Here is a 23,967-nt window from a genome sequence, read left to right as displayed (position 1 = left end):
ACAAAAATTTCCTTTGTCAGCTACCTCTTGCTTCTTCAATAGCAAGAGCCCTACCAAAGCTCTCTGCCAGTAATCCGAGACTCTGAAAAGACTTGTTTCTTTTTCGTAACTCACCTTTGACATGAGGTTGACTATACTTTCCTTTCAGAATGGTGTAACTAAGTCTTGTGCAAATAAGCAACCAGAGGACTTATGCTTCCTAATTGCATTCTGCCTGCTGCTAAATGTCTAAACAAGAAAAGCAGCTTGCTGGGTTTGTTCTCAAGCTGGCTAGGCCAAAACTTTAAAAAGGCAAAAAAATAAATACAAATCATGAGGAGGGGGTGAGCAGGGAAGAATATCAATCCCCTCTCCTAGTAATATAATGCCGTATAAAGTTGAATCAATCTTAATATTCACAACATAGTCAATACCCCAGTGCTTAGCTGTCAGCAGAAACTGAAGTGGAGCCCTGATAGCAAGAAAACCCTCGGACATTAAGCAATATAATTTACTGAGAATTACACATTTCAGGCTTCTAAACTAAGAATCTTCAAGATTTAATGCTTGATGTCTTATTTTATAGTCAGATAAAAATTATCTACCATTTTAAATCACAATACTTTCTAAAGGTAGGCAAAACGCAACAGAGTAAAAGTTAGTAATTTAAAAGGCCTATGGCTTTCAAAATATAAACTACATCTTAAAAAGAATTACTTAACATTAAGAGACCATGCACACTACGTGAATGAAATGCAGAAAATGTACTCTTTAAGGTTCTCAATGTTTCCTGTTAATTACGGTTTTAGCTTATATTTTAATAGACAGCAATAACCCATCATCTTTTCTTGATTATTTTTAGGATCACAATAGCATTGCAGAGGGAAAAATCTGTTTAAAAGGAGGGCAACTCTCCTATCAACTAACGATTATATGCACTATGCTCTTATTTGTACACACAATTTAAACACAATCACATTTAACTTATCAAATAGCATCACTTGGATATTGCCATATCCTGGACTTCAACTTTCTCTTCTTTGCCTCAACTTAAAAAATGGCAACTACAAAAAAAAAGGCAACTTTTTAATACTATCTAGCCAATGCTCACCAAAAAAAATAAAAATAAATCAACAGTAAGCCTTATTTAATGCACTTATTTGCCAAACAGAGGGCAGATAATGCCAGACACAAATTAAAACATGTAGAATAAATCTCTAATTCCACTGGAGTTGCTACTATCACCTCAAGACTAAAATATCTTCGATTTTAAAAAGTCTAACCAGAAAATCAAATCGAAATGAATTGCCAGAAATTTGTCTAATATGTCTTTGTAGTTTTCATTCCAGCACTTCTGCAAACGCTGTCTTCTCATAGATTCCCCTGCCTCGAACACTTGGAAAAACTGTTTCACCTGCATCTGTGGACCTTTTTCTACTTTATAAAATATATCAAGCATATTTACAACGTAATGACTTCAAGCATAAAATTTAATGAAAAGTATTAACCGATGTAATACATTGTTTATGCCTAAACACATCATTACCCTTCCTCGCTTTCTGAAAAGTAGTCTTGCCAACTGAAACACGAATTCAAACATGCTACTGGGGTCTGTTCAGTTGCATCTATTCTTCTCTCTGCAGAGCTGAAGCTCACGGCTGTCTAAGTCAAACAAAGTTCGGGCGATGCTTCTCCCGGGGACTCGGTCCCTGGCATCCAGCCTCCCGTGGCTCCTTTTAAAAACTGACATACAAACAAGGCGCAAGGAGCGGGAGAGCGCGGCTGGCGCTCCGGGCCCTCCCCGCCTGCAGCCGGGGCGGCCGCCTGGGGACAGCGACCCAGCCCCGTCCGCATCTACACTTCATCCCACACCAGGAGCGGAATTCGGAAACCGACTCCAGATTTATGGCAGTTTTTTCTCAAGATCAGGAGGTGGGAAGGAGAGAATGATCAAAGATGGCGGTGCCCAAAAGCAGCAGCTCTCAAGTGGAGAGTCGAAGGAGTCGCTCCGACCCCACCTCGGGGGGCTCCCGGCCCACCGCGGGGCGCAGCGTCTTACCTGTTTTCTCTTTGATCTCACACAGGACGCTGAAGAGCGCGGGTTTCATTCTGTGACAGTTCAGGGCATGTTTCCTAAAAAAAAAAAAAAATCGCAAAACACAAAGGTATTAGCATCACCTATGGAATAATATGGCGCCTTCCTTGAAGTTAGCCCCAAGATTGAATTGCGGCCCCCGCTTTTGCAAGGCTCCGCGGCAAGTCAGCAGAAACTCAAGTTGACTAGGGAGCGACAGCCGGCGAGCTCCAGCGGCCAAAGCGCCAGCCCGAGCGACGTGCGATCCATCTGCCAAGCAGGCAGCAGCCTCGGCGATCGCGGGGCGCGAACCCGCGCGGGGAGCCTCGATCCGGGGGCAGGCGGCGGCCCCCCGGGGGAGGGGACGGCGCGGAGGGGCTCCCGCGACCGCCCTCCGCAGGGGGTGCCGGCGCGGCGCGGGCGGGCGGGCGGCCGAGCGCGGCCGGCGGGCGGTGACAGCTCGGCAAAGTTTGCGAGGCGGCCCTCCCTCGCCGAGAACTTGGCCGCCCGCACCCGGCCCCGCCGGGGAGCCGCCCCGCACCCCGCGCCCGCGCCGGGCCGGCCGCCCGCACGCCGAGGTCGTCCCGCGGCCAGGCGGCCCGGCGCCGCGCCTGCGGGCCCGGGGAGAAAGTTGCACTTTCCTCGAGCGCGGCCCGGGGCCCTCTCGGGCCGGCGTGCGCGGGGCCCCGGCGGGAGGTTTGAATCCGTGGACGGGGCCGGGCTGCCAGCGGGCCCGACCCGGGGGAGAGAAACCCACCCCATCTGCGCCGCCCCAAGTCCGTCCCGAGCCCCGGCAGCAACTTTGCCGACTCCCACCCGCGTCCAGGGGCGCGGGCAGGTCCCCCCGGGGCCCGGGCGGGCGGCCGGCCGATTTTCGGAGAAAGTTCCCCGCCCGGGGCTGAGGCCCCTGCCCGGGCGCCACCCCGGGCCCCGGCTCGGCCGCGGGCCCGGCTCCTGCACGCACACAAAAGATGCTTAACGAGACGACACCAACTTTGCTTGCGCCTCGTCCAAGCTCTGGTCCGTGATGGTCATGATCTGGTGGAGGATGTCGCCGATGTCCTGCTTCCTGCCGTCGCCGTCCGCCCCTTCGTGGCCGTGCGGGGGAGGCGGCAGGGCCATGCCCCCCTGCACCGAGTGGCCGGCCAGGTTCACCCCGGCCAGAGTCTGCAGCATCCTGGATTGATCGTCCATCCCGCCGCGCGCGGGCGGGAGCGGGCGGCGGCGGCGGCGGAGGCGAAGGCTGAGGCGGCGGCGGCGGCGGCGGCGGCGACGACGAGGGAGGAGAAGAAAGAGGGGGAGGGGGAGGGGGAGTCGGCCGCGCGCTCCCCGCCCGCGCGGGGAGGGGGCGGCCCGGCCGGCGGGGCCCGCGGCTGAGGCGGCGCGGACGGGCGCCCGGCTCTGGCTTCCGCCGCCGCCGAGGCTGGGGAGAAGCGGCGGGCGGAAGCGCCGGGCTCCGCGGCGGTGGCGCAGGCGGAGGCAGCGGCACCCGCTGCCCTCACGCGGCCGCCGCGCCGCCTCCTCGCCGCCGCGCGCCCCGCCGGGCGGCCCCGCGCAACTTGCTCCTCAGCGCCGGCCGAGTTGCCGGGACGCCCGCCGCCCCCCGCGCCGGCCCGCGCGCCCCCCTCCCTCGCGCCGCCGCCGCCGCCGCCTCGGCCGGGCGGGATCCAAGCCCCGGCGGCCCCGGGGGAGGGAGCGGCGGCGGCGGGCGGCGGCGGAGGCGGAGGCCGGCGGGCGGGCCGAGGGACGCGAGGGGGGCTGAGGAGGAAAGTTTGGGAGCGGGCGGGCCGGCGCGGCGGGAGCGCGGAGCCCGAAGGAGGGCCCCGGCGGGCCGCGCGCCGGGCGGACAGCAGATTGATGGGGCGGGAGAAGTCGCCGCCGCCGCTGCCGGCGCCGCGCACCCTGCCAGCAGCCGCCGCGGACCGGGCTCGAAGGCCGCTCGGCTGAGGGATTGACAGGCTGCCAGTGCCACTCACTCACTGCGGCCCCGGCGCCCGGGGGGAGGGGCGGGGGCGAGCGCAAGGGCGGGGGAGCGCTCGCACGCCCCGCCCCCGGGGGCGGTGCGCGCGCTCATTGGCACTTGCGCCTCCCGCCGCCGCCGCTGGCACCGCCCCCCGGACTTGGGCCCGCCCCCTCTGGCCTCTGATCCCCAGCGCAGGAGAGCGCGCCACAGGATTCTGACGCCTCGTCGCGTCCTCGCTCCACGGGATGGGCCGCCCGAACCGCAAACGTTGTGACCGCACCCCGGCTCCCGCTGCCTAGCGTTAGCAGTCATGGGTGCGAGGAGTTGTGTATGGGACACGGGGCAACTCGCTCCAGAGCCAACCATGTGCTTCCCCGCGGCGCCGTGAGCTTCACGCCTTGGCCGGCGCCTGGTACACTTTCCCGCTCTTCCCGTCAGGAGGTGGTACTCTCAGGGTACCAGGCCGCCGGTCCCCGGCCAATCGCATCGCGCCTGGAGCCGAATGGGGCGGGACCGAGGCAAGAAAGGGCGGTCCCAATTGGAGCGTTCGAAATGTCCTGGGCAGAGGCGGGGACGCAGTGGATGGTGACCCCGCCTCCCTCGCGATCACCATAGTAACCGAGAGGGCGCTGCTCTGAGTTGGCGCCCGCGCTTGGACCTTGCTCTGTCCCTCAAGGGGTGACCAGGTAAGGTAAGAGCCCGTTGTCCCTCGTGTTTGAAGTCTGCGCTGAGCGGATCTGACTGCCATACACTTTCCCTTGAAAGGGGCGCATAGGAAAATGAGTCAGAGAGAAGTGGATCTGGGAGGAGGGAAACGGCCTGACATCCAGGACTAATGCAAGGTTTACAACTCTACACATTCTGCAATTTCTGGCAATCCAGGGACTACTCCTTTGGCGGCGTTTGCTTTTAGTTGCCTCCAGATAGACCAAAGCTGCAAAACGAGCTCTTTGTTACAAAGATGTGTTGGTTTAGGGATAGGCTGGATTTCACTTGTCAACTTACCCCATCACCGCAAGTCCTTTACAGTTGGTGACTCCAGCCACAGATTTTTGTATCTCTAACACCTCTTCTTCCATTGTACTCTGAAGACTCACATTGTTTGAGGGTCTAGATTTCCACCTCTTGTGGACACTTGATCTTTCTCTTACCTGATTTCCCAGACAGGGCTTCAACATGCTTTCCCCGTTTTAGATTCAAGGAGATCACCCCAGATGGGTCACTCACTTAGGTGGTTCTGAAAAGTCTTCTTGTTCCTTGCCCAAACTCAGTAAGCTGTCTTACCTGAAACCAAAAATAGGGGTATGAGATATGAAAAATGGCTCTTACTCTGCAGGGTTTAATGTAGGACAAGCAGTTCTTTACATGCCAGATGGATTCTTGGAATGAAGCAGGCTACTCGGTTCCAGGTTCTTTCCTTCATATGTTGTGTGTACTTTTAAATACTCCCCACTGCAAAGCTAATAGCTAACCTTACAGTTAGGCAAGCTAAAATCTTTACAAACTGCGCAGCTGCTGGCGAGAGAGTTCCAAACAATCCACTCGGCTTACTTACTTCCAAAGAAGAAGCCCCCTCATGTTCATTAATATTCCCTGCTCTTCTATAGCCCATTTATGTGTCAAGTTTCTGATTCTTCTTTCAAGCCTCCATTATGGGTTATTCATAGTCATCATTGATTGGGCTTTCTCTTTATTCTTAACTTGTTTTTCAAAGCTGTCACCACATCCTTTACGTTTTTGCATAAAGGAGCAAGAGCAAGCATCCAATCTTTCATAATTCTCAAACATTGAAGATGTAAAACCACGGAATTCTAGCTGGAAGATGCCTTAAGCTCCAGATTCCTTCCAGGTCTAAAATTCAATGATCCTGTGACTCACTGTCAGGCCTCCTCCCTGCCCTTCTTCTAGGCTCATAATCTTGACTAATCAGTCATGAGGATGAGGCTAATTAGCAATGGGGATTTATGGTTATTTCTAGCCCACTCCAAACAATGAGTTATGTAAGCAAAGCAACATATATAAAAATGTAAATAAAATTAAAGAAACACTTAAGCAAATAAAGGCAATTGGGAACTATGGGCTATGTAAACAAACTGGAACATAAAAACATAAATTAGAATTAAGAAAACAGTTAAGCAAATGCCAGCAATTAAGAATAAAACAACTTGTTAAGTGTCTAACACCCGCAGCTATTTTATGGCTCACACCTCTAAACCCGTGGTCATTCAGTGATGTGGAAACTTGGGACCACAATTCTGCATTAAGTGATTGGATTAGATGACCTTCTGCTTGGGAGGCGTCTCTTTGGGTTATTATCAATGTGAGTTGCAGTAAAAGCCAGAGGGTCCTAGCGAGGATTCCCTCACAGGCTCATTGACAACCACCATTGATTTAAAGCATAAATTCTTTTAGATTGGTTTCCAAGCCCCAATAAACAGTCTCAACTACTTGCACATGCTCCAAGATCTCTTGCGCTTTTACCAGTTTCTCAGGTAAGATGTTGCCTTGTCTCTGCTCAGCAATCTGAGTCCCATGGTCGGTGCCTTCACAGATAATAGAATAGAACCTCCCTAAGTACCTGAATCCATCTTTGCTGTTTCTAAGGCAGCGATTATTAAAAAGTCAAGGGAAATGTAATTTACTTTTGGTGAGTGTACATTCAGGTAAAGTTCACAATGACAAAGTGGTGAAAACCAAGTAGGGGCTCTCTCATATCCATCCCTTTCCATGGGTTTATATTAACATCACCATTGCTTCTGTCATCAATGTGGTGGTCATCACAGCAGATGCCATTGTCGAGCTCTCTCTCAGGGTGGGACTGTGCTCTATGTTCCCCTTATTTCGTCTTATTTCAGTCTTACAACAGCCTTATCTAGGTGAGTTTATTATTAAATAAGGAAACAGAAGGAGAAAACGAAAAGGAACTTACACAAGACCACAAAGCCAGTAAGTATTGGGCCATGAATTCAAATCTCGATCTGTGTGGCTCCAAAGCCCACCCTATAAACACTGTGTGAAAGGGTCATTTAATCACGATTACTAGGTAAAAATCACGAGGGCTTAACAGGTAAACTGCAAATTAGTGGAAATAAGTAACTAGGTATTTAATAAAAAGAGGATAAACAACTCCTTTAGAGGAATCCTAGTCTCACTCAGCCAAAGAGGGAAATGTCTTCATTTGACATTGACACAGACTCAAGCCTAGCCAGGCCATCCTTTATGGCCATCTAGGACCGCACCTCCCTCATGCTTTCCTGCCATGTCTGCCTTCACTGGTCTTTATCTGCTCTAAACTATCTCAGAACATATTGCCTATAATATATAATTTACCACCATACTAGATAGTCCTGTGTTGTTTGTTCTCAATTCACCTGTTAGTTTTCTCATCTAGTTCAGAAGCACATTAAGGGCAGGGTATTTTGAAATGTGACTATAACGTGACTGATTTGACTTTTTAAAAACTCCAAATTTAGACATCTAAGAAAGAGTTAAACCTTCCAAGTTGTTACTTTGGGAAAACAGACTAAATACTTATTCCCAAACATGTCATCTCTCCATCACTGTAGGAGAGACTCTTTAGAAGTGGTCTTTACGGTTGATAGCATATGTGACATGTGACAAATCCTCATCTGCTGAGGATGTATTTGATTGAGCAACCAAAGGATCAGTGAGATAACAGTGCACTCTTCTATGGTGAGGTCCTTAAAAGAGAATATTTATTAGAATACATAACTTCTAGAAGATTTGATAGAAAGGTGCATCTCTTACGTTCTTTCATTCCTCATCACACCTACTACAGTGCAGACTCATACGTAGTAGGCACTTGGAGCCCACACTGTCAGTTGCATGCCTCTCGTTCACTGGCCCACCTCTTTCTATGCTGATACCCAGATTTTATTCCAAGGACAATGTGATCAGTCTCAGTCAAGGGCTAAGTCAACTATGAACATCCTGTCCCTTGCTGTCTGAGCCTGTCAAGGGGGAGAGATGACTTTCCTAATTAAAAAAAGGACCGACATGGCTCTTCTCTCCTTCCTTCTGCTTCTTTCCATCTCTGAACATAGTTCTGATTCTGGAGTGGTAATAGCAGCCATCTTGTGATAATGTGGTGACGATATGAGGATAAAAATCAACATGTTTTAGTGGTTTATCTCTGTAGTCTTCCTCCCCAAAATCCATAATCCCAGTCTAATCATGAGAAAAACATTAAACAAATCCCAGTTGAGGAACGTTCCACAAAACACCTGACTAGTACTCCTCAAAACTGTCAAGGTCATCAAAAACAAGAAATATCTGAAAAACTATCGCAAACAAGAAGACTCTAAGGTGATATGATGACTAAATATAAAGCAGTATCCTGGATTGGATTCTGTAACAGAAAAAGGACATTAGGTAAAAACTAAGGAAATCTGAATAAAGTATGGATTTTTAGTTTATAACAATATATCACTGTTGGTTCATTAATTGCAACAAATGTGTCATATTAACGTAAGATGTTAATAATAGGGGAAACAGGGTGGGAGGTATCTGAGAACTCTCAGTACCATTTTTTCTGTAAATATTCTAAAATAAAATGTTTATTAAAAACATGGGACCGGCCCAGTGGCGCAGCAGTTAAGTGCGCACGTTCCGCTTCGGGTAGCCCAGGGTTCGCAGTTCGGATCCCAGGTGTGGACATGGTACCACTTGGCAAGCCAGCTGTGGTAGGCATCCCACATATAAAGTAGAGGAAAATGGGCACGGACGTTAGTTCAGGGCCAGTCTTCCTCAGCAAAAAAAGAGGAGGATTGGCAGCAGATGTTAGCTCAGGGCTGATCTTCCTCAAAAAAAAAAATAACAGGCTGGCCCCATGGCTGAGTGGTTAAGTTCACGCACCCCACTTCGGCAGCCTGGGGTTTCACTGATCCAGATCCTGGGCATGGACCTAGCGCTGCTCATCAAGCTGTGCTGAGGATGCATACCGTATAGCAGAGCTAGAGGGACCTACAACTAGAATATACAACTATGTACTGGGGGGCTTTGGGGAGAATAAGAAGACAAAAAAAAAAAAAGATTGACAACAGATGTTAGCTCAGGGCCAATCTTTAAAAAAAAATAAGAGAGGCTGGCTCCAAGTACCTGCTATGCATGAGTCTTCACTGTAGTCGGTGCAATGAAGAGTGAAAGACCATAAGAGATGGCGTATAAGGGGTGGTATATTGGTTAAGTTCACACGCTCTACTTCACTGGCCCAGGGTTTGTGAGTTCGGATCCTGGGCACAGACCTACACACTGCACATCAAGCCATGCTGTGGCAGTGTCCCATATGCAAAATAGAGGAAGATGGGCACAAATGTTAGCTCAGTGACAATCTCCCTCAAGCAAGAAGAAGATTGGCAACAGATGTTAGCTCAGGACCAATCTTCCTCATACACACACACACAAAGCTATATAAAAAAAAAAAAAATAAGCATGGTAAGTGGGGTGGAAAGATAGGGAGAACCTAGGTGCCTGCAGACATTGTTGAACATCTGAACAAAACCAGCAATTGCTTGCCTCCAGGTTTCTAGTTATGTGAGAAAATTTAATTCCTATTTTTAAATTCTTGTTGATTGGGTTTTCTGCTACTTGCAGCAAAGTTGATCTAGCATAATAGATACTTAAAGGATGGATAGATGGATGGAAGAGTAGCCTAGTATAATGTGTGGCACCTAGTAGGAGCTCCTACAGGTTGAGAGATGTTATATAGTAAAAAAACTTGTCTAGTGTTTGTCCTGGGTTCCTGGGAGGTAATTTCTAAAATCTTTGGAATTTCCCAAGTGATAAGAGTATTTTGTTATTCATGAGCCCCTTGGATCACACCTAAGTTTGTGCTAACAAAAAGATTCAGGATTGGGGCTCATCACTAAAAAGATCAACCATGTAATTAGTGAGTTGAGTTTGAGTCAGCTCATCCTCCCAAGAGGGGAAGGGAGCAGAGATTAAGTTCAGTCACGTAGCCAATGAATCAATCAATCGTGCCTATGTGATGAAACCCTAATAAAAACTCTGGACACCAAAGCTCAGGAGAGCTTCCTGGTTGGTGAACACATTGATGTGCCAGGAAGGTGATGTGCCCTGACACCATGGGGAGAGAGCACAGAAGCTCTGCCTTCAGGACCCTCTACAACCTTGACCTATGTGTCTCGTCATTTAACTAGTCCTGATTTATATCCTTTATAATAAAACTGTAATTGTAAGTATAGTGCTTTCCAAAGTAATTCTGTGAGTCTCCATCTGTGTCATTCTAGTGAATTATTGAACCTGAGAGGGTTATGGGAACACTCAAATTTGTAGCCAGTTGGTCAGAAGTGCAAGTGGTCTGGGGAAGCCTGAACTTGTAGCTGGCATCTGAAGTGAGGGCAGTTTTGTTGGGCCTTGTATTAGTTATCTATTTCTGTGTAATAAATTACCCCCAAACTTGAAGGCTTAAAACAAACATTTATTATCTTAGAGTTTCTGTGTGTTAGGAATTTGGATGCAGCTTAGCTGGGTGCCTCTGGCTTAGGGCCTCTCATGAGGCTGCAGTCAAGGTGACAGCAGGGGCTGCAGTCAGCTCAAGGCTCACCAGGGGGAGGATCCCCTTCCCAGCTCACTCACTTGGTTGTTAGCAGGCCTCAGGTGCTCGATGACTGTTTGCCGGAGACATCAGTACCTTGACTCATGGACCTCTCCATTGGACGGCTCACAACGTGGCAGCTGGCTTCCAAAAGGGTGAGGAAGCCAGTGAGCAAGAGAGGGCAAGCAAGACAGAAGTCAGTCTTTTTGTAATCTAATCTCAGAAGTGACATCCTAACACTTTTGCTGTGTTCTCTTTATTAGAAGCAAATCACCAGATCCAACCCACACTATGGGGGAGAGGATTACACAGAACATGAATATCAAGAGATAAGGGTTACTGAGAGCTGTTATGGACTGAATATTTGTGTCTCCCCCAAAGTCATATGTTGAAGCCATAACCTGCAATGCGCTAGCATTAGGAGATGAGGGCTTGGGAAGTAATTATGTTTAGATGAGGTCATGGAGGTGGAGACCCCATGATGGGATTACGCCCTTATAAGAAGAAGAGACACTAGAGCCTCCTCTCTGCCCTATGAGAATACTGTGAGAAGGCAGCCATGTGCAAGCCAGGCGGAGGACCCTTACCAGAGCCAGATCATGCTGGCACCCTGACCTCAGACTTCCCAGCCTCCAGAACTGTGAGACATAAATGCCTGTTGTTTAAAACACCATGGTATTTTGTTCTAGCAGCCTAACCGGATTGACAGGAGTCATCTTGAAGGCAGGCTAACACATCCTCCAAGTTTAATTCTCAATGCCAAATCAAATCACGGCATGATCCTTGCCCTCTCTCTTTCACGTTCCATGGGAGCTATCACTGCCTTGTGCTTGTTAGCCAGGCCTTCAAGGCCCTCCATAAGCCATCTCGGTTCTATCTCTCCAGTCTTATTTCCCACTCTTCCTTTTCATACACTCAGTGTTATAAGTAACCCTAACACCCTACGGTTTTTGGCCTCCTGCCTTTTGCTCATCCTGTTCCCTCCAATGGGAATACATGCCCAAATCTTACCTGTCTTCAGTGTTGTCGCCTAACTTCTTTCACATACAGTGTCTCTACTGATCCTCAAAATAACTCAAAGATTTTAAGATAATTTTACAGGTAAGATTCAGAAAATAATAGCTACTGACGCTTACTGAGGACTTAGTTTGTGGCAGGCACTGTGCTAATGGTTTCTCATGCTTCATCTAGTTAAAACTTCACAACAACCCTATGATTTGGGCATTAACCTCCCCCATTCATAGTTGAAGAAACTGAGACGTAAGATGTCAAATAACTCGACCAAGTTCACATGGCTGGTAAATGAACTACCCTGAGTCATCTGGCTCAGCATCCTCGTGGCTAACCCCCATGCTACACTGCCTTTAGAGGGGTTTTGTCACTTATCTAAGATCACTCCATTACTAAATGACAGAGCAGAATTGAGACTGAAGACTTCTGACCCCTTCCACCGTACATGTTGCCTCTCTGCTCTAGTGTCACCTCAAGAAAGCCTTTCTAAGCCCCAAAGGAAAGTAAATGCTTTCTTTTTGAGTCCCCAATATTACTTAGGTTCTTATAAATGTGAACCATTTTTAAAGCATGGTAAAATATGCATACCTTGTCATTTTAACCATTTTTAAGTGTTCAGTTCAGGGGCCAGCCCAGTGGTGCAGTGGTTAAGTGCGCACATTCCACTTCGGTGGCCCGGGGTTCGCCAGTTTGGATCCCGGTTATGGACATGGCACTGCTTGGCACGTCATGCTGTGGTAGGCATCCCGCATATAAAGTAGAGGGAGATGGGCACAGATGTTAGGTCAGGGCCAGTCTTCCTCAGCAAAAAGAGGAGGATTGGCAGCAGTTAGTTCAGGGCTAATCTTCCTTAAAAGAAAAAAAAAGTGTTCAGTTCAGTGGCATTAAAGATTCACACTGGTGTGGAACCATCACCACCATCCATCTCCAGAACATTTTTCATCTTCCAAAACTGAAAGTCTATACCCATTAAACAATAGCTCCTTATTTCTCCCTCCCCCCAACCTTTGGCAACCACATTCTGTTTTCTGTCTCTATGAATTTGACTGTTCTAGGTACCTCATATAAGTGGAATCATACAGTATTTGTCCTTTTGTGACTGGCATATTTCACTTAGCGTAATGTCTTCAAGGTTCATCCATGCTGTAGCATGTGTCAGAATTCCCTTCCTTTTTAAGGCTGAATAATATTCCATTACATGTATGTACTACATTTTGTTTATTCATTCAACCATCAATGGACACCTGAGTTGCTTCCATGTATTAGCTATTGTGAATAATACCGCTATGAACATAGATGTTCAAGTATTTGAGCTCTTGCTTTCAATTATTTTGAGTATAAACAGAAGTAGAATTAATGGGTCATATGGTAATTCTATTTTTAATTATTTCAGGAACTGCCTTAACTGTTTTCCACAGAGGCTGTACCATTTTACATTCACACTAACAGTGCATAAGGGTAAATGTGTACCTTTTAATATAGCTTCTAGGAATATATCTTATATACTCTGCTCTTGAAGAAAAGGTATTTTGACATTTAACTTTATATCCTGCACAACACCTTACATATAATTGAAGCCTAGAAAATATTTTGTTAAATAAATGAATAACTAGGGTATCAAAAAAATCCGTATCTTGAAACAAAGAAATCTGCTTTTATTTGAAACATACTAAAAACTTCTGACAAGACCCAAATAGCTGCTGAACACTGTGCCTAGAGAGGTTTTTTTTTAAAGATCTGGTGCATAAATCCAGAGTTTCATTTCTTAAAAACAAGCGGTCCCACCGTGTATTTCTTTTTCTCTCTCCAGCTTCTTGTCAACTCTACGTTCATCTCCTAGTCCTGTTTCTTTTCTAGGCTTATAATAAAACTGATTTAAAGTAAAAGTTTCTTTAAGAATTACGCTACAATCTGCTGATCTGAAAATAAATTTTCTAAAATTATTTTTTTTACCCATAAGGGGGCCATCAAAGATTTCCTGGTGATATTATTTCCTAAGGAATTATGCACAGGTTATAAACTTCCTTCTGTCAGAAGCAACTAGATGGTACTTTTGATTATCTTCCATTTTGAATTTCTAGGTCAGATTTTAATGCAGCAACAATTAAAATGCACTCAAAAGGCCTTTTATTTTATTATTATAATTAACAACTTTATGTTATAGGAGAAAATACTGTTCAAGGATATATTTAAGATTTTATTTTTTTAGACACAAGCTTGTGGGATATTCTCCTTACAATGTTCTTCCTACTCCATTACTACTCGTTAATACAATAGGTGGAAAGAGGAAAGGAGGTGAAATAACTAAATGATGCTTCACAAAACCATCAGATAGATAGACAGGCAAAGAGTTAGCTATTTGCCTAAAATTAAATTTTATAATCTCTGGGAATTTGGGTCATCTGTGATTATTCAGGGCTATAAAAATTATGTCTTAGATGGTTGCCCAGCACAAGACCCCACTTCCTCTTGAACCTCACACCTACCCCACGAGTCCCCATAGCCATGTTTCCTACCTCATGGCCCAACATTCCTACCTTAGCTCATTGGACCAGAGATGAGTACTTGACCAGGGTTAAACCACTCTCTCTTCTGGGGACTTGTCCTTGCACCTCGAAGACACTGATTTGGTTACTGGCTGCTTGAATTGAGGACATGTGACCCCCAGACTCACAGGGAGAAGTCAACTCACAGGGAGAAGCAGAATGCTCACAGAAAGAAGAAACAGTACAGCCTGGAAAGGGGTGGTTGGGGATGGGGGAGAGGGTGGGCCAGGAGCTGGACAGCTCCCTGGGTTCAGAAGGCTTCAGAGTTTCTGGTTCCCATGGTGTCTGGGAGTCACTCAAGAGCCCTACAGTCTTGACTGGGCCACCACAACCTGGTTCCAGGAAGATGACTTAATTTCGAATCATGTATACATCCATGACAGGAGTTAGGGAAAAGGATTTAGCTTGAGGATGAAGCTGGTGGGGTGTGATCAGGGAGATCCTGGGGAAACTAGGTGAGAAGAACTGGGAAAAGCAGAGGCAGAGATACTGATGAGAGAGCTGAAGGTCTGAGGAGAGGATGACTTCAAGTGCGTACATGTTGAGCCTGGGGAGCCTGCAGAATGACCAGGGGGCCATGTCTAGTGGGCAGTTGTGGGCCTATAGCTCAGGAGAGAGGTCTGGACTAGAAAGAGAGATTTAGGAATTTAGTCATGAGATCACACTGGGAGAGTGTGAGAAGTGAGAAAAATGAGGGTCTGTGACAGCACCAATAATCTATGGGACAGATAAAGGAAAAAGGAGCCAAAAGGGGGATGTTGAGGTAGGGAAAAGACTAGGAAAGCACGGCAGCACAGAAACCATGAGTGTTTTAAGAATGAGAGAGAGGTCAATAGTTCAACTGAGTTATGCTCTAGGAGGTGTCCACTGGATTTAATGACCTGGCCAGCACTGGTGCCTGGGTGAGAACTGGGCGTGGCAGAAGCTGATGGAGTCGACAAAGGAATGAATGTAGGGAGGACTGCTGACTGGGGTAAACAGTTCTTTGGAGAAATTCAACTGTAGCCAGAGGAGAGAAAGAGGGCAGGAACCAGAAGCCAGCAGGGGGTTGGATGCATGTAGGGGATCAGAAAGACATTTAAGAATATTTAGATGTCTCACAGGTAGGAGCTTGTGGTCAGAGAATCAGAAAGGTGGACCCCTGATGAATGAGGTTCTGAGAAAGTAGAGAAGATGGGATCCCTGCCCAGGGTGATGCTGACCTTGGTAGCAATTCCTATGGCAGAGAGCAGGGGGAGGTTGAGCTTCGATATAGGACTAATGACAGCCTCAGCTGACCCCATGCGAACCTGTGGAACTAGAACTGCCCTTCAGAGTTGTCGCCAGTTGGGCCAAGAGAGCTGGATCTTTATGGTTTTGCTTCCTTAGTCACAGGATGCCAGCTTCCCTGCCAGAGAAGGGCATGACCTTGGGCGAGATGGCTCTCCACAGCTGAGGCAATTCCTAAAGGGGCCCAACAGCTGAAGACCGCCTCTGGATGGCACTCCCAGCAACCGGGGTGACAAGCCCTTCAGTGAGGGGGGATCCAAGTGGCACAACACAGGGCCCATCACATTCCTCTCCCTTACCCAAAAAATAAAGTTTAAGCTCCTTGGCCCTACGTTCAACTCCTACCATTGTCTGGCCTCTCCCCACCACTCCAGGCTTCTCTCCCAACTCTCACTACAGCCTTGCTCCTCACTTTTTTATCCCTCTGCCTTTTCACCCTTCAGTCTGAAATGATTCTCATCCTATCCTATTCCTCCTTCAAATCCATCTCAGATGTCACTTTTCCAGGAATGCTTCCCTGATTCTCCCAGATAAGAATAAATCTCTCCTTTCTCTCTCCTACCTTGTATATATCTTTCTATTTTTGCTCTTAATTACCCCATGTTGTCAATTATCTCTCTCCCTGACTGGGCTGTTAGCTCTCTGTGTGAATGATCTTGGTGTCGCCAGCTCTATGTGCTGGGCATCAAGGAGGAACTGAGTTACCATTAGTTAAATGAATATGTGAATGAATTTATGAATAGATGAATGAATTAGTGAGTTGGCAGAGCTTTGGCTCAGTGGGCTGACTAGTCTGGAGGCTGGTGCCAAGGAGGGTCAGCAGCCATCTGAACAATAATGTCCAATGGGCATGGCGAGCCCTGGTCCAACCCATCTTGTGTTGACAGTTAAGGGGTCCTCTCTGGTGGGTGGAGGCAATACCATTTCTGGAAGCAGTGATCCACAAAAAGAGGCAGCATTTTCATTCCAAGGAGGAAGGGGAAATGAGAAAGAAAAGGATGGGAAGATATTCTATCTGAAGAGAAGTAAGACTTCAGCTACTGGCCATGAGTACAAAGATAGGTTATAGCCACATAGGGCCCTGGAGTAGTCCAGGGCTGGCAGAGTGTGGGGCCTGGGTTAGAGCCTTTGGCTAGGCATATAATCTGATATCAATGGGGTTGGGGAGGGGAAATGACAGCAGGAGGACATGCAGGTTCAGGGCTCCCCCAGGCCCACTGCTTGCTAGGCTCAAGGAGAAGACAAATCCTAGATTCATTAGGTCCTGTTGGGTCTGGGGCTGGGGGCTTCTGAGCCTGCTTGGGGTAGGGCTTCATGGGATGGCAGGTTCTTCTTTCTCCACTTCCCTGCACAAATACTTGTTGACTTTAAGCATTTTCTTATTTAATCGTCACAGTACTCTTTAACATCGGTATGTATTTTTTATTTAATAAACACTGATACAGAACTGACCATGCCCCTGGCACTGTTCTTAGACTTTACAAATGTTAATGCATTTGGTGTTCCTATCAGCCCTGTGAGGCCGATAGGCACTTTTATCCTGTTTTACCGTTGAGGAAATGGAGGCACAGGCATTGAGGTTACATATCTAGTAGGTAAATGATGGTTTGCAATTTACACGTCACAGGATTTATTCATTCATTCATCAAGTAGTTGTTGACTGCTTCCCTTGGACAAGATCCTGTGCTAGGCAGGAGGGTACAATGCCAAATATGACAGACGAAGCCCGGGCCCTTGAGGTGCTCACAGCGTTCTGTCCTGAGTTCCAGCCTGCTAAGGCTTCGTGATTGCAGGTGTTCTCCGTGGACGCTACCCGCTAATCTGTCTGGAAATTCTTCGTTTTTAAGCTACGTGAAGGGTAGAGATATCATCAAGTCTTCTCATCTGCTTCTCTGGTGAGTACTTGGCTTGTCTCTACCCAGTGGCTCTGGTAGGAAGAAAGCAGAGCCCCATTCCTAGAAGTGAGTGGAATACTTGGTTTCCAGCCCTGTCTTCCCGCCTTTGCCCACACCATCTCCTCCACCTGGAATGCCATCTCCAACAATTCATCCTCGCCACCAACTTCGAAAATAGCAGTTCCCAAGACGACTTCTTTGTCTCCAGCCCCGTTATGACAACACATTTAGTGAATGCTTGGTAAGGACTTTATCGCATTTAATTCTCACAACAATCCTATGAGAAAGATCTTACCATCTCCTTATTTTAAGTAAGAAAACCAAAGCTCAACAAAATGAAAAGAACCCGCCCAGCGTCTCTCAGCTCGTAAGTAGCAGAGCTGGGGTTTGAACCTATGTCTGTGTGACTCTAAAGACCAAGCCGGGTTTTTTCTTTTTTCCATTCTCTTTATTTTATTGCATTAGAAATTTATTTCCTTCACATATACAGAATATAAAACCTATCTTCACAATGAATTATGCCTCTCTGCTCTCATTTTTTCACACAAAAATTAATGGCCACTTCCTGAAAAAAACTGAAATAAATCCAGAGACACACGCCCTTAAGCAGGGCACCACACTGCTGCTATATAAGCTTTTGTTTCTGGAATCCTTGGATATTCAACATAGACCCCACAATTATGCAGTTGCTTATGGTCTTCAGTTATTTCATGTGTGAATTTCTTGTTTGCTCAGCTTGATTTTTGTCCCCCGTGATGCACACAGTAAATGCATAATAAATGTTTGCTGAATGGATGGATTTTACATGTATCTTGCTGAAATATACGCAGCTCTGTTTGATTCACTAGAGTGGCATACCCGAACAAGAAATAATTTTTCTTAATGTGTCCCTTATAAATTGAACCCAACCATATTTGATTAATTTCACATCATGCATTTTTATTGCACCAATCACTCTGGTATCAGGTCATATTTATTTTAAAAACAGATTCACAAAGGGTGCAGGGCTGGAGTGACAGTGTAAATATGTTAATAATAAAAATAATACTGAAGATATTTTACTGGAAACTCTCGCATGCTAATGATGAGTAAATGCATTCTACGGAAATATGTTTGATTTACAATGCAATTAATTTCAAAAAGATTCAGATCCTATACCATATCTTGTATACTTAGATAATGAAAACTAAAAATGAATATTCAGGCCACAAAATCAGAGGGACGAAAATCACCTTAAAGACCTTTAGCATTTTAGTTAGAACAATAGACCAATCACTGAAAATGGTGCCATTGTCGGGTCCCTCGCGTCCAGATTAGGAAGATCCTCCAGGGTAGCCGCGGCGGTTTTGCAGGGCACGGAGCACGCGTGCACCATGTACAGCCCTCACGATGCAAAACACCACGTATTATCCAGTGACCGAAGAGCCCTGGCACCTTCAATCATGCAACGAAAGGCTTTGGGGGGTTTCTTGTTCGGGAGGAAGGGAAGTCTTTCATGTCACCTCGCATTGTGGGCTGTGTGAGCATTTCCATAGTTAGGTATTTGGTCCCTTCTTAGATCCAGCTAGAAAAGAAATGCATTCTCATAACGCTATTCAAACTGCAAGAAATAAAAAATGTGCTTCATTTGGTATTTCATCACTCAACTCAGATATTCTAAGAAAGCGTGCATTCTTATGCACACTTTGGGAAAGATGCCCATCTTTGTAATAGGATTTATAAAGTTGACTCTGCCCGCTTTGTATCCAAGAGGGGAAGAAGCAGATGCTGCCGAGCGATCATGCACCACGGGGATCTTCACGTCAGTGCAAAATGGTTGCGATTTCCCCTCATTTATCGAGGACAGATCTGCCGTGATGTAGCAGACACCAGACTTGTCGCTTGAACTATTTGGCTTATTAAACAAATCTTATGTATGACTTTGATAAAAAATAAAATTGTAATTACATAAAAAGGAGATACTGGCTTGAGTTAGTGTATTTTCACGTTTCTCTGGCAGTAATTATTCATCCTAAAAGAATATTATAGAATGAATTATCACCATTTTCATTTCAAAAAACAAGACAACACAAAACAAATAGAAAGGGACTAAACTGAGTCTTTAAAAAAATTTCACAGCTTGGCAGCCAAATTATATCCCCTGAGGACCAGAATCAGGGAGAAGTAACAGAAAATCCAACCTAAAAGCTTTTTGTTATAAGCCTTTTAGTATTATTTTACCTTTAACCTACATGCACAATTACTCTGAGAAAAATACAATTTTTAATTTAGAAATAAAATAATAATCTACATCAAATGAGAAAAATTGAAACAAAACATAGCATAGAAAAACTTGATGATGCTGCTTAAATGTTTTGTGGTTTACCATCAACCCCTTCCAGTTAGAAACCCTCACTCGCTGGGTCTTCTTTTAAGGAGCCGAAAAGAAGAAAGGGGGAGATGACTGTTTCCACTCAGGAAAGTGTATATTTCCAGGGCATGTTTACTATCAGGAATTAGCACAATTTCTTCCTGTTTAACCTTCTCTCCCACCTGGTGTTTACAAGGTCTTCCTGTGGGACAGACGGGTGTGTTGTGGTTAAGGAGCAGGAACTTGGGCACACTTGAATTTAAATCCTCACTCTGCAGGTGAGCTTGAACAATTGCTTAAGTTCTCTAAACCTCAGATCCTCATCTCTGAAATGGGTACAATTATAGTAGCTACTGCTTAGGGTTAAGTGTTAGCAATAAAGGAGATGGTGCACACAAAAAGTGATTGAAGTATTCCATAAACGTGAAGTGAAATTCTAAGCCAAGTTTTAAACTCCTCTTCTGTTTTTGTAGCATGTTGTAGGCAGCAAATCTTAACCACACCATTTTCTTGGTGAGAATGAAGTTCTGATTCTTTGTGCCCCCTCTCCCTTCCAGAGCGTCCTCGCAGGCATTTTTTCCTTTTGTCCTCTAAGCTGCATGCTTCTTCCATGCTGCCTTCTGGCTCCTGAAAGGTAATTTGCAATGGCCAGCATGACCAATGTTTGACCCAGAACCAATAACATAGAAAAATTAACACCAAACGTGTTTGTGCTTTTTCAGTTTTTCATGACCTTGCCAGTTAAGAGAACCAACTTGTTTTTTCCCAGTCCAGCTCAGAACATTAAACTGAATCCTCCTTAGGTTGTCACAGCTGTGTGGTCTGATTCCCCATCCCCACCAGGAAGGAGGGGCAGGCCAGGACCGGGGCTGTGGCAGCGCTCTGGCGAGGGCTAGGTTTTTTCCGTAAGAGGTTACAGAGCAGAGGGAGACCAGAAGAGCAAGTCTAAAAGGAGCTGTCATTTGAAGGGACTTGCCAGAAGGCTGGAGGGAAAAAGCAGAGGAGAAAGGGCAAACAGGAAGGGCAAACCCCAAGGTCTGCCTTGGGGACCCTGACACTGAGCTTGCTTGCCGACCTCAGCTTGTGCAGCACCAGCTGGAGGGCAGGAAGTGTTCCTTTAAAGGGTCTGGAGCGTGGCGAGCCGGGATCTAAACTGCTGCCAGGCCGGGGCATGGAAAAGAAGTGAATCTATTACAGCATAGAGTGATGGTTAAGAGTCCAGGCTCAGAGTTCCACTCCAGTTCCGCCCTTACCAGCCGGGATTTGGGGGCAGATTACTGCTGTACTCCATACCACAGCTCCCTCATCTGTAAAATGGGAATCATTAGAATTCGTACCTCATAGGGCAATTATAAGGATTCAAAGACATCACACTTAAAGAGTACTTCACTAAGGATTTCTCATCCTCCAGACAGCTACATTTCTGCTCACATGTTACGAATCAGAGAGCCACCTCTGACCAACCTACCTACTACCTACCTAATTGTAACTCACCCCAGCACTTCCTGTTTTATTTTTCTCCATAGCTGATACCACTCCCTTATTTTAGGTATTATCGATATTTCCAATATCATCATTCTCCCTCCATTAGAATGTAAGTTCCTAGAGGGGAGGCTTTGTATCTGTTTTATTCACTGGTTCTATCCCTTACACCTAGACAAGTGCTTGGCCAGGTGCTCAGGTAATTTAGTTGTTGAATAAATAAGTGTTGGCCAACGTTATCATTACCATTCCTGGGTCAGAAACTCTTGACAGCCCCTTGATCCAGGAAAGCAGGGGAAGGAAAATATAAAAAAACTCTAGGTAGCTAATCCCTCTAAAACTTTCACTGCTTCTAGGTGAAGCTTTCATGTTTGGTCCTTCACATCAATCATGCAAACATCCTGGAATCTTTAGGGCAAAGGTTAAGGAGGAAGGACAGAAGGCGTGATGAGCTGAGATCCGAGCTGGAGAAAGGACCCTGCTAGAGTGCTGGCCCTGGGAGGGGAGCCCAAGGCAACGTCTGGGATCCATACTAGGGGGTCAAGACTGTTTCTGTGACTAAGGAGGGCAGCAGATTTTCACTTCAAAAGTTTATGTTCTTATCTATTTTACAACTACACAAGTAATATTGGACTGTTCTCTTTGAAATATATTCCAAAAAATATAGATAAAGCCCAAGTCCTCTTGGGGCACACTTCCATACCCCAGCCCCTGCCTGGGGACACTCACTGCGGTAGTTTGGGAATGTCCACGGGTCTTTGCCAAAGCAGCTATAGCGTGCATATGTATACAGGTAAGTGCATGCTGTGTGCATGCCTATGTTTAAAATATCAATGTTGTCATACTCTATATGTTACTTTTCAGACACCTCTTATCATCCTGTAATGTGTGTTCTATTTCCCTTTCTATATCTTCCTAGAGATCTACCTCAGTTTTTTAATGGCAGCAGGAGTTTTTAAGTTAATTACAAGAAATTCTAAAAACAATTTTTAATAGAATTTACTTTTTAGAAGAGTTTTAGGTTTACGGAAAAATTGAGAAGATAGTACATAGAGTTCCCATGTGCATTACACCCAGTTTCCTTTATTATTAACATCTTACATTACTGTAGTACATTTGTTATAATTAATGAACCAGCTAAAGTTGGGTTGAGTTTATCAGTAAATGGTTTAGTTTATTGACTAGAGTCCATAGTTTATTCAGATTTCCTTTACTTAATACCTTTTTCTGTTCCAGGATCCCACCCAGGATACCACATCATGTTTCATAGTCGTGAGTCCTTTGACGCCTCTTGACTGTGACAGTTTCTCTGTTCTTGATGACCTTAACAGTTTGAGGAGTACTGGTCCAGTCTTTTGTAGGATGCCTCTCAGTTGGGATTTATCTGATGGTTTTCTCATGATTAGACTGGGGTTATGGGTTTTGGGGAGGTTTTGGGGAAGACCACAGAGGCAAAGAGGCATTTTTATTACATCATATCAGGAGTACATAGTAGCAACATGACTTATTACTGTTGATATTGACCCTGATCATCTGGCTGGGAGTGTTTGTCAGGTTTCTTCATTGTAAAGTTATTCTTTTTCCCCCTTCCCATACTGTATTCTTGAGAGGGATGTCACCATGCAAAGCCCACATTTAAGGAGTGGGGAGTTATGCTCCCCTCCCTGAGGACAAAGTATCTACATAAATTGTTTGAAATTCTTCACAGGAAATTTATCTCTTCTTCCACATTTATTTATTCAATCACTTATTTATATCAGTATGGACTCATGGATATTTATTTTATACTTTGAGTTATAATCCAATACGGCTTTATTTGTTTTGTTGCTCAAATTTCTCAGCTTTGGAAATTGGCTTTTGGTTGGCTCCTGCGTCCTTTTGACGTACTCTCATCAATGTAGGTTTGGTTTTTTTTAAGCACTCCCTTGCTCTCTGACACTACAAGAGCCTTCAGGTTTATCTTGTGTATTTCCTGCCACAGTCCTAGAATCAGCCATTTCTCCAAGGAGCCCTGGTTCCTTTTATTGGCAAATTGTGCAAGAAACCAAGATGTTTGCACTAGGTGTGCGCTTATGGCGAGCAAATTTATTTAGGAGTGCCAATTCAGGAAAAACAAAAATGTCTATGGACTACATTTTTAATTCAAAATCAAAATTATTTAATTCAATGCGGCCGGCCCTGTGGCCAAGTGGTTAAGTTTGCGCGCTCCGCTGCAGGCGGCCCAGTGTTTCGTTGGTTCGGATCCTGGGCACGGACATGGCACTGCTCATCAAACCACGCTGAGGCAGTGTCCCACATGCCACAACTAGAAGGACCCACAACGAAGAATATACAACTATGTACTGGGGGGCTTTGGGGAGAAAAAGGAAAAAAAATAAAATCTTTAAAAAAAATCAAATTATTTAATTCAAAATCGCTATTATTGAGTCTGAAGAACAAGCAGATATTTCAAAAGCTTATCTATTGGGAAAAGAAGGTTAAAATCTAAACATCTTTGAAAGGCAGGTTTTTCATCTTTTGCAGCTTACACAGATAGAGGATTCATGAAATGGTATCACGTGACCCTGCCAGGTATATGTTATTTCCATTCTATGAGTGGGGAAACTGAGGCAGAGAGAAGCAACATGACTTTTCAGTAGGGTCACACAGCAGAACTGAAGCTAGAATTAGTTTATTCCACTGAAAGCAACATTTTATGCTGAGATTTGGGGAAAGAACTGGGAAATACAAAGATGATAATTTATAGCCTCCCTCCCCCCCTTATTTCCTGGAACCCCTTTCTCCAGTACAGTCTCTAGATGATGCTGGAAAGTGTCTACTG

General features: G+C 45.7%; 1 protein-coding gene across 3 annotated transcripts in view; it reads right to left on the bottom strand.

The window, feature by feature from the left end:
- The window catches only part of PBX3 (PBX homeobox 3), a 204,842-nt gene extending 201,388 nt beyond the window's left edge, over nt 1-3,454 (bottom strand). The window contains exons 1-2 of one of the 3 annotated variants that reach the window (XM_070596514.1): nt 3,048-3,454; nt 2,039-2,112 (exon numbers count right to left, since the gene is read on the bottom strand). In XM_070596514.1, the coding sequence (XP_070452615.1) occupies nt 2,039-2,112; nt 3,048-3,247 (274 nt within the window). In that variant the 5' untranslated portion in view covers nt 3,248-3,454. The remainder of the gene's footprint in view (nt 1-2,038; nt 2,113-3,047) is intronic. The other 2 variants (XM_070596513.1, XM_070596515.1) reach the window with 2 other exon arrangements.
- Between the last annotated feature and the right edge of the window lie 20,513 nt (nt 3,455-23,967).

This window comes from Equus przewalskii, chromosome 26 (assembly GCF_037783145.1).
Source record: "Equus przewalskii isolate Varuska chromosome 26, EquPr2, whole genome shotgun sequence".
NCBI classification, from domain to species: domain Eukaryota; kingdom Metazoa; phylum Chordata; class Mammalia; order Perissodactyla; family Equidae; genus Equus; species Equus przewalskii.
The sequence above is the reverse complement of the archived record's forward strand: the minus strand, read 5'-3'. Positions and strand labels throughout refer to the sequence as shown.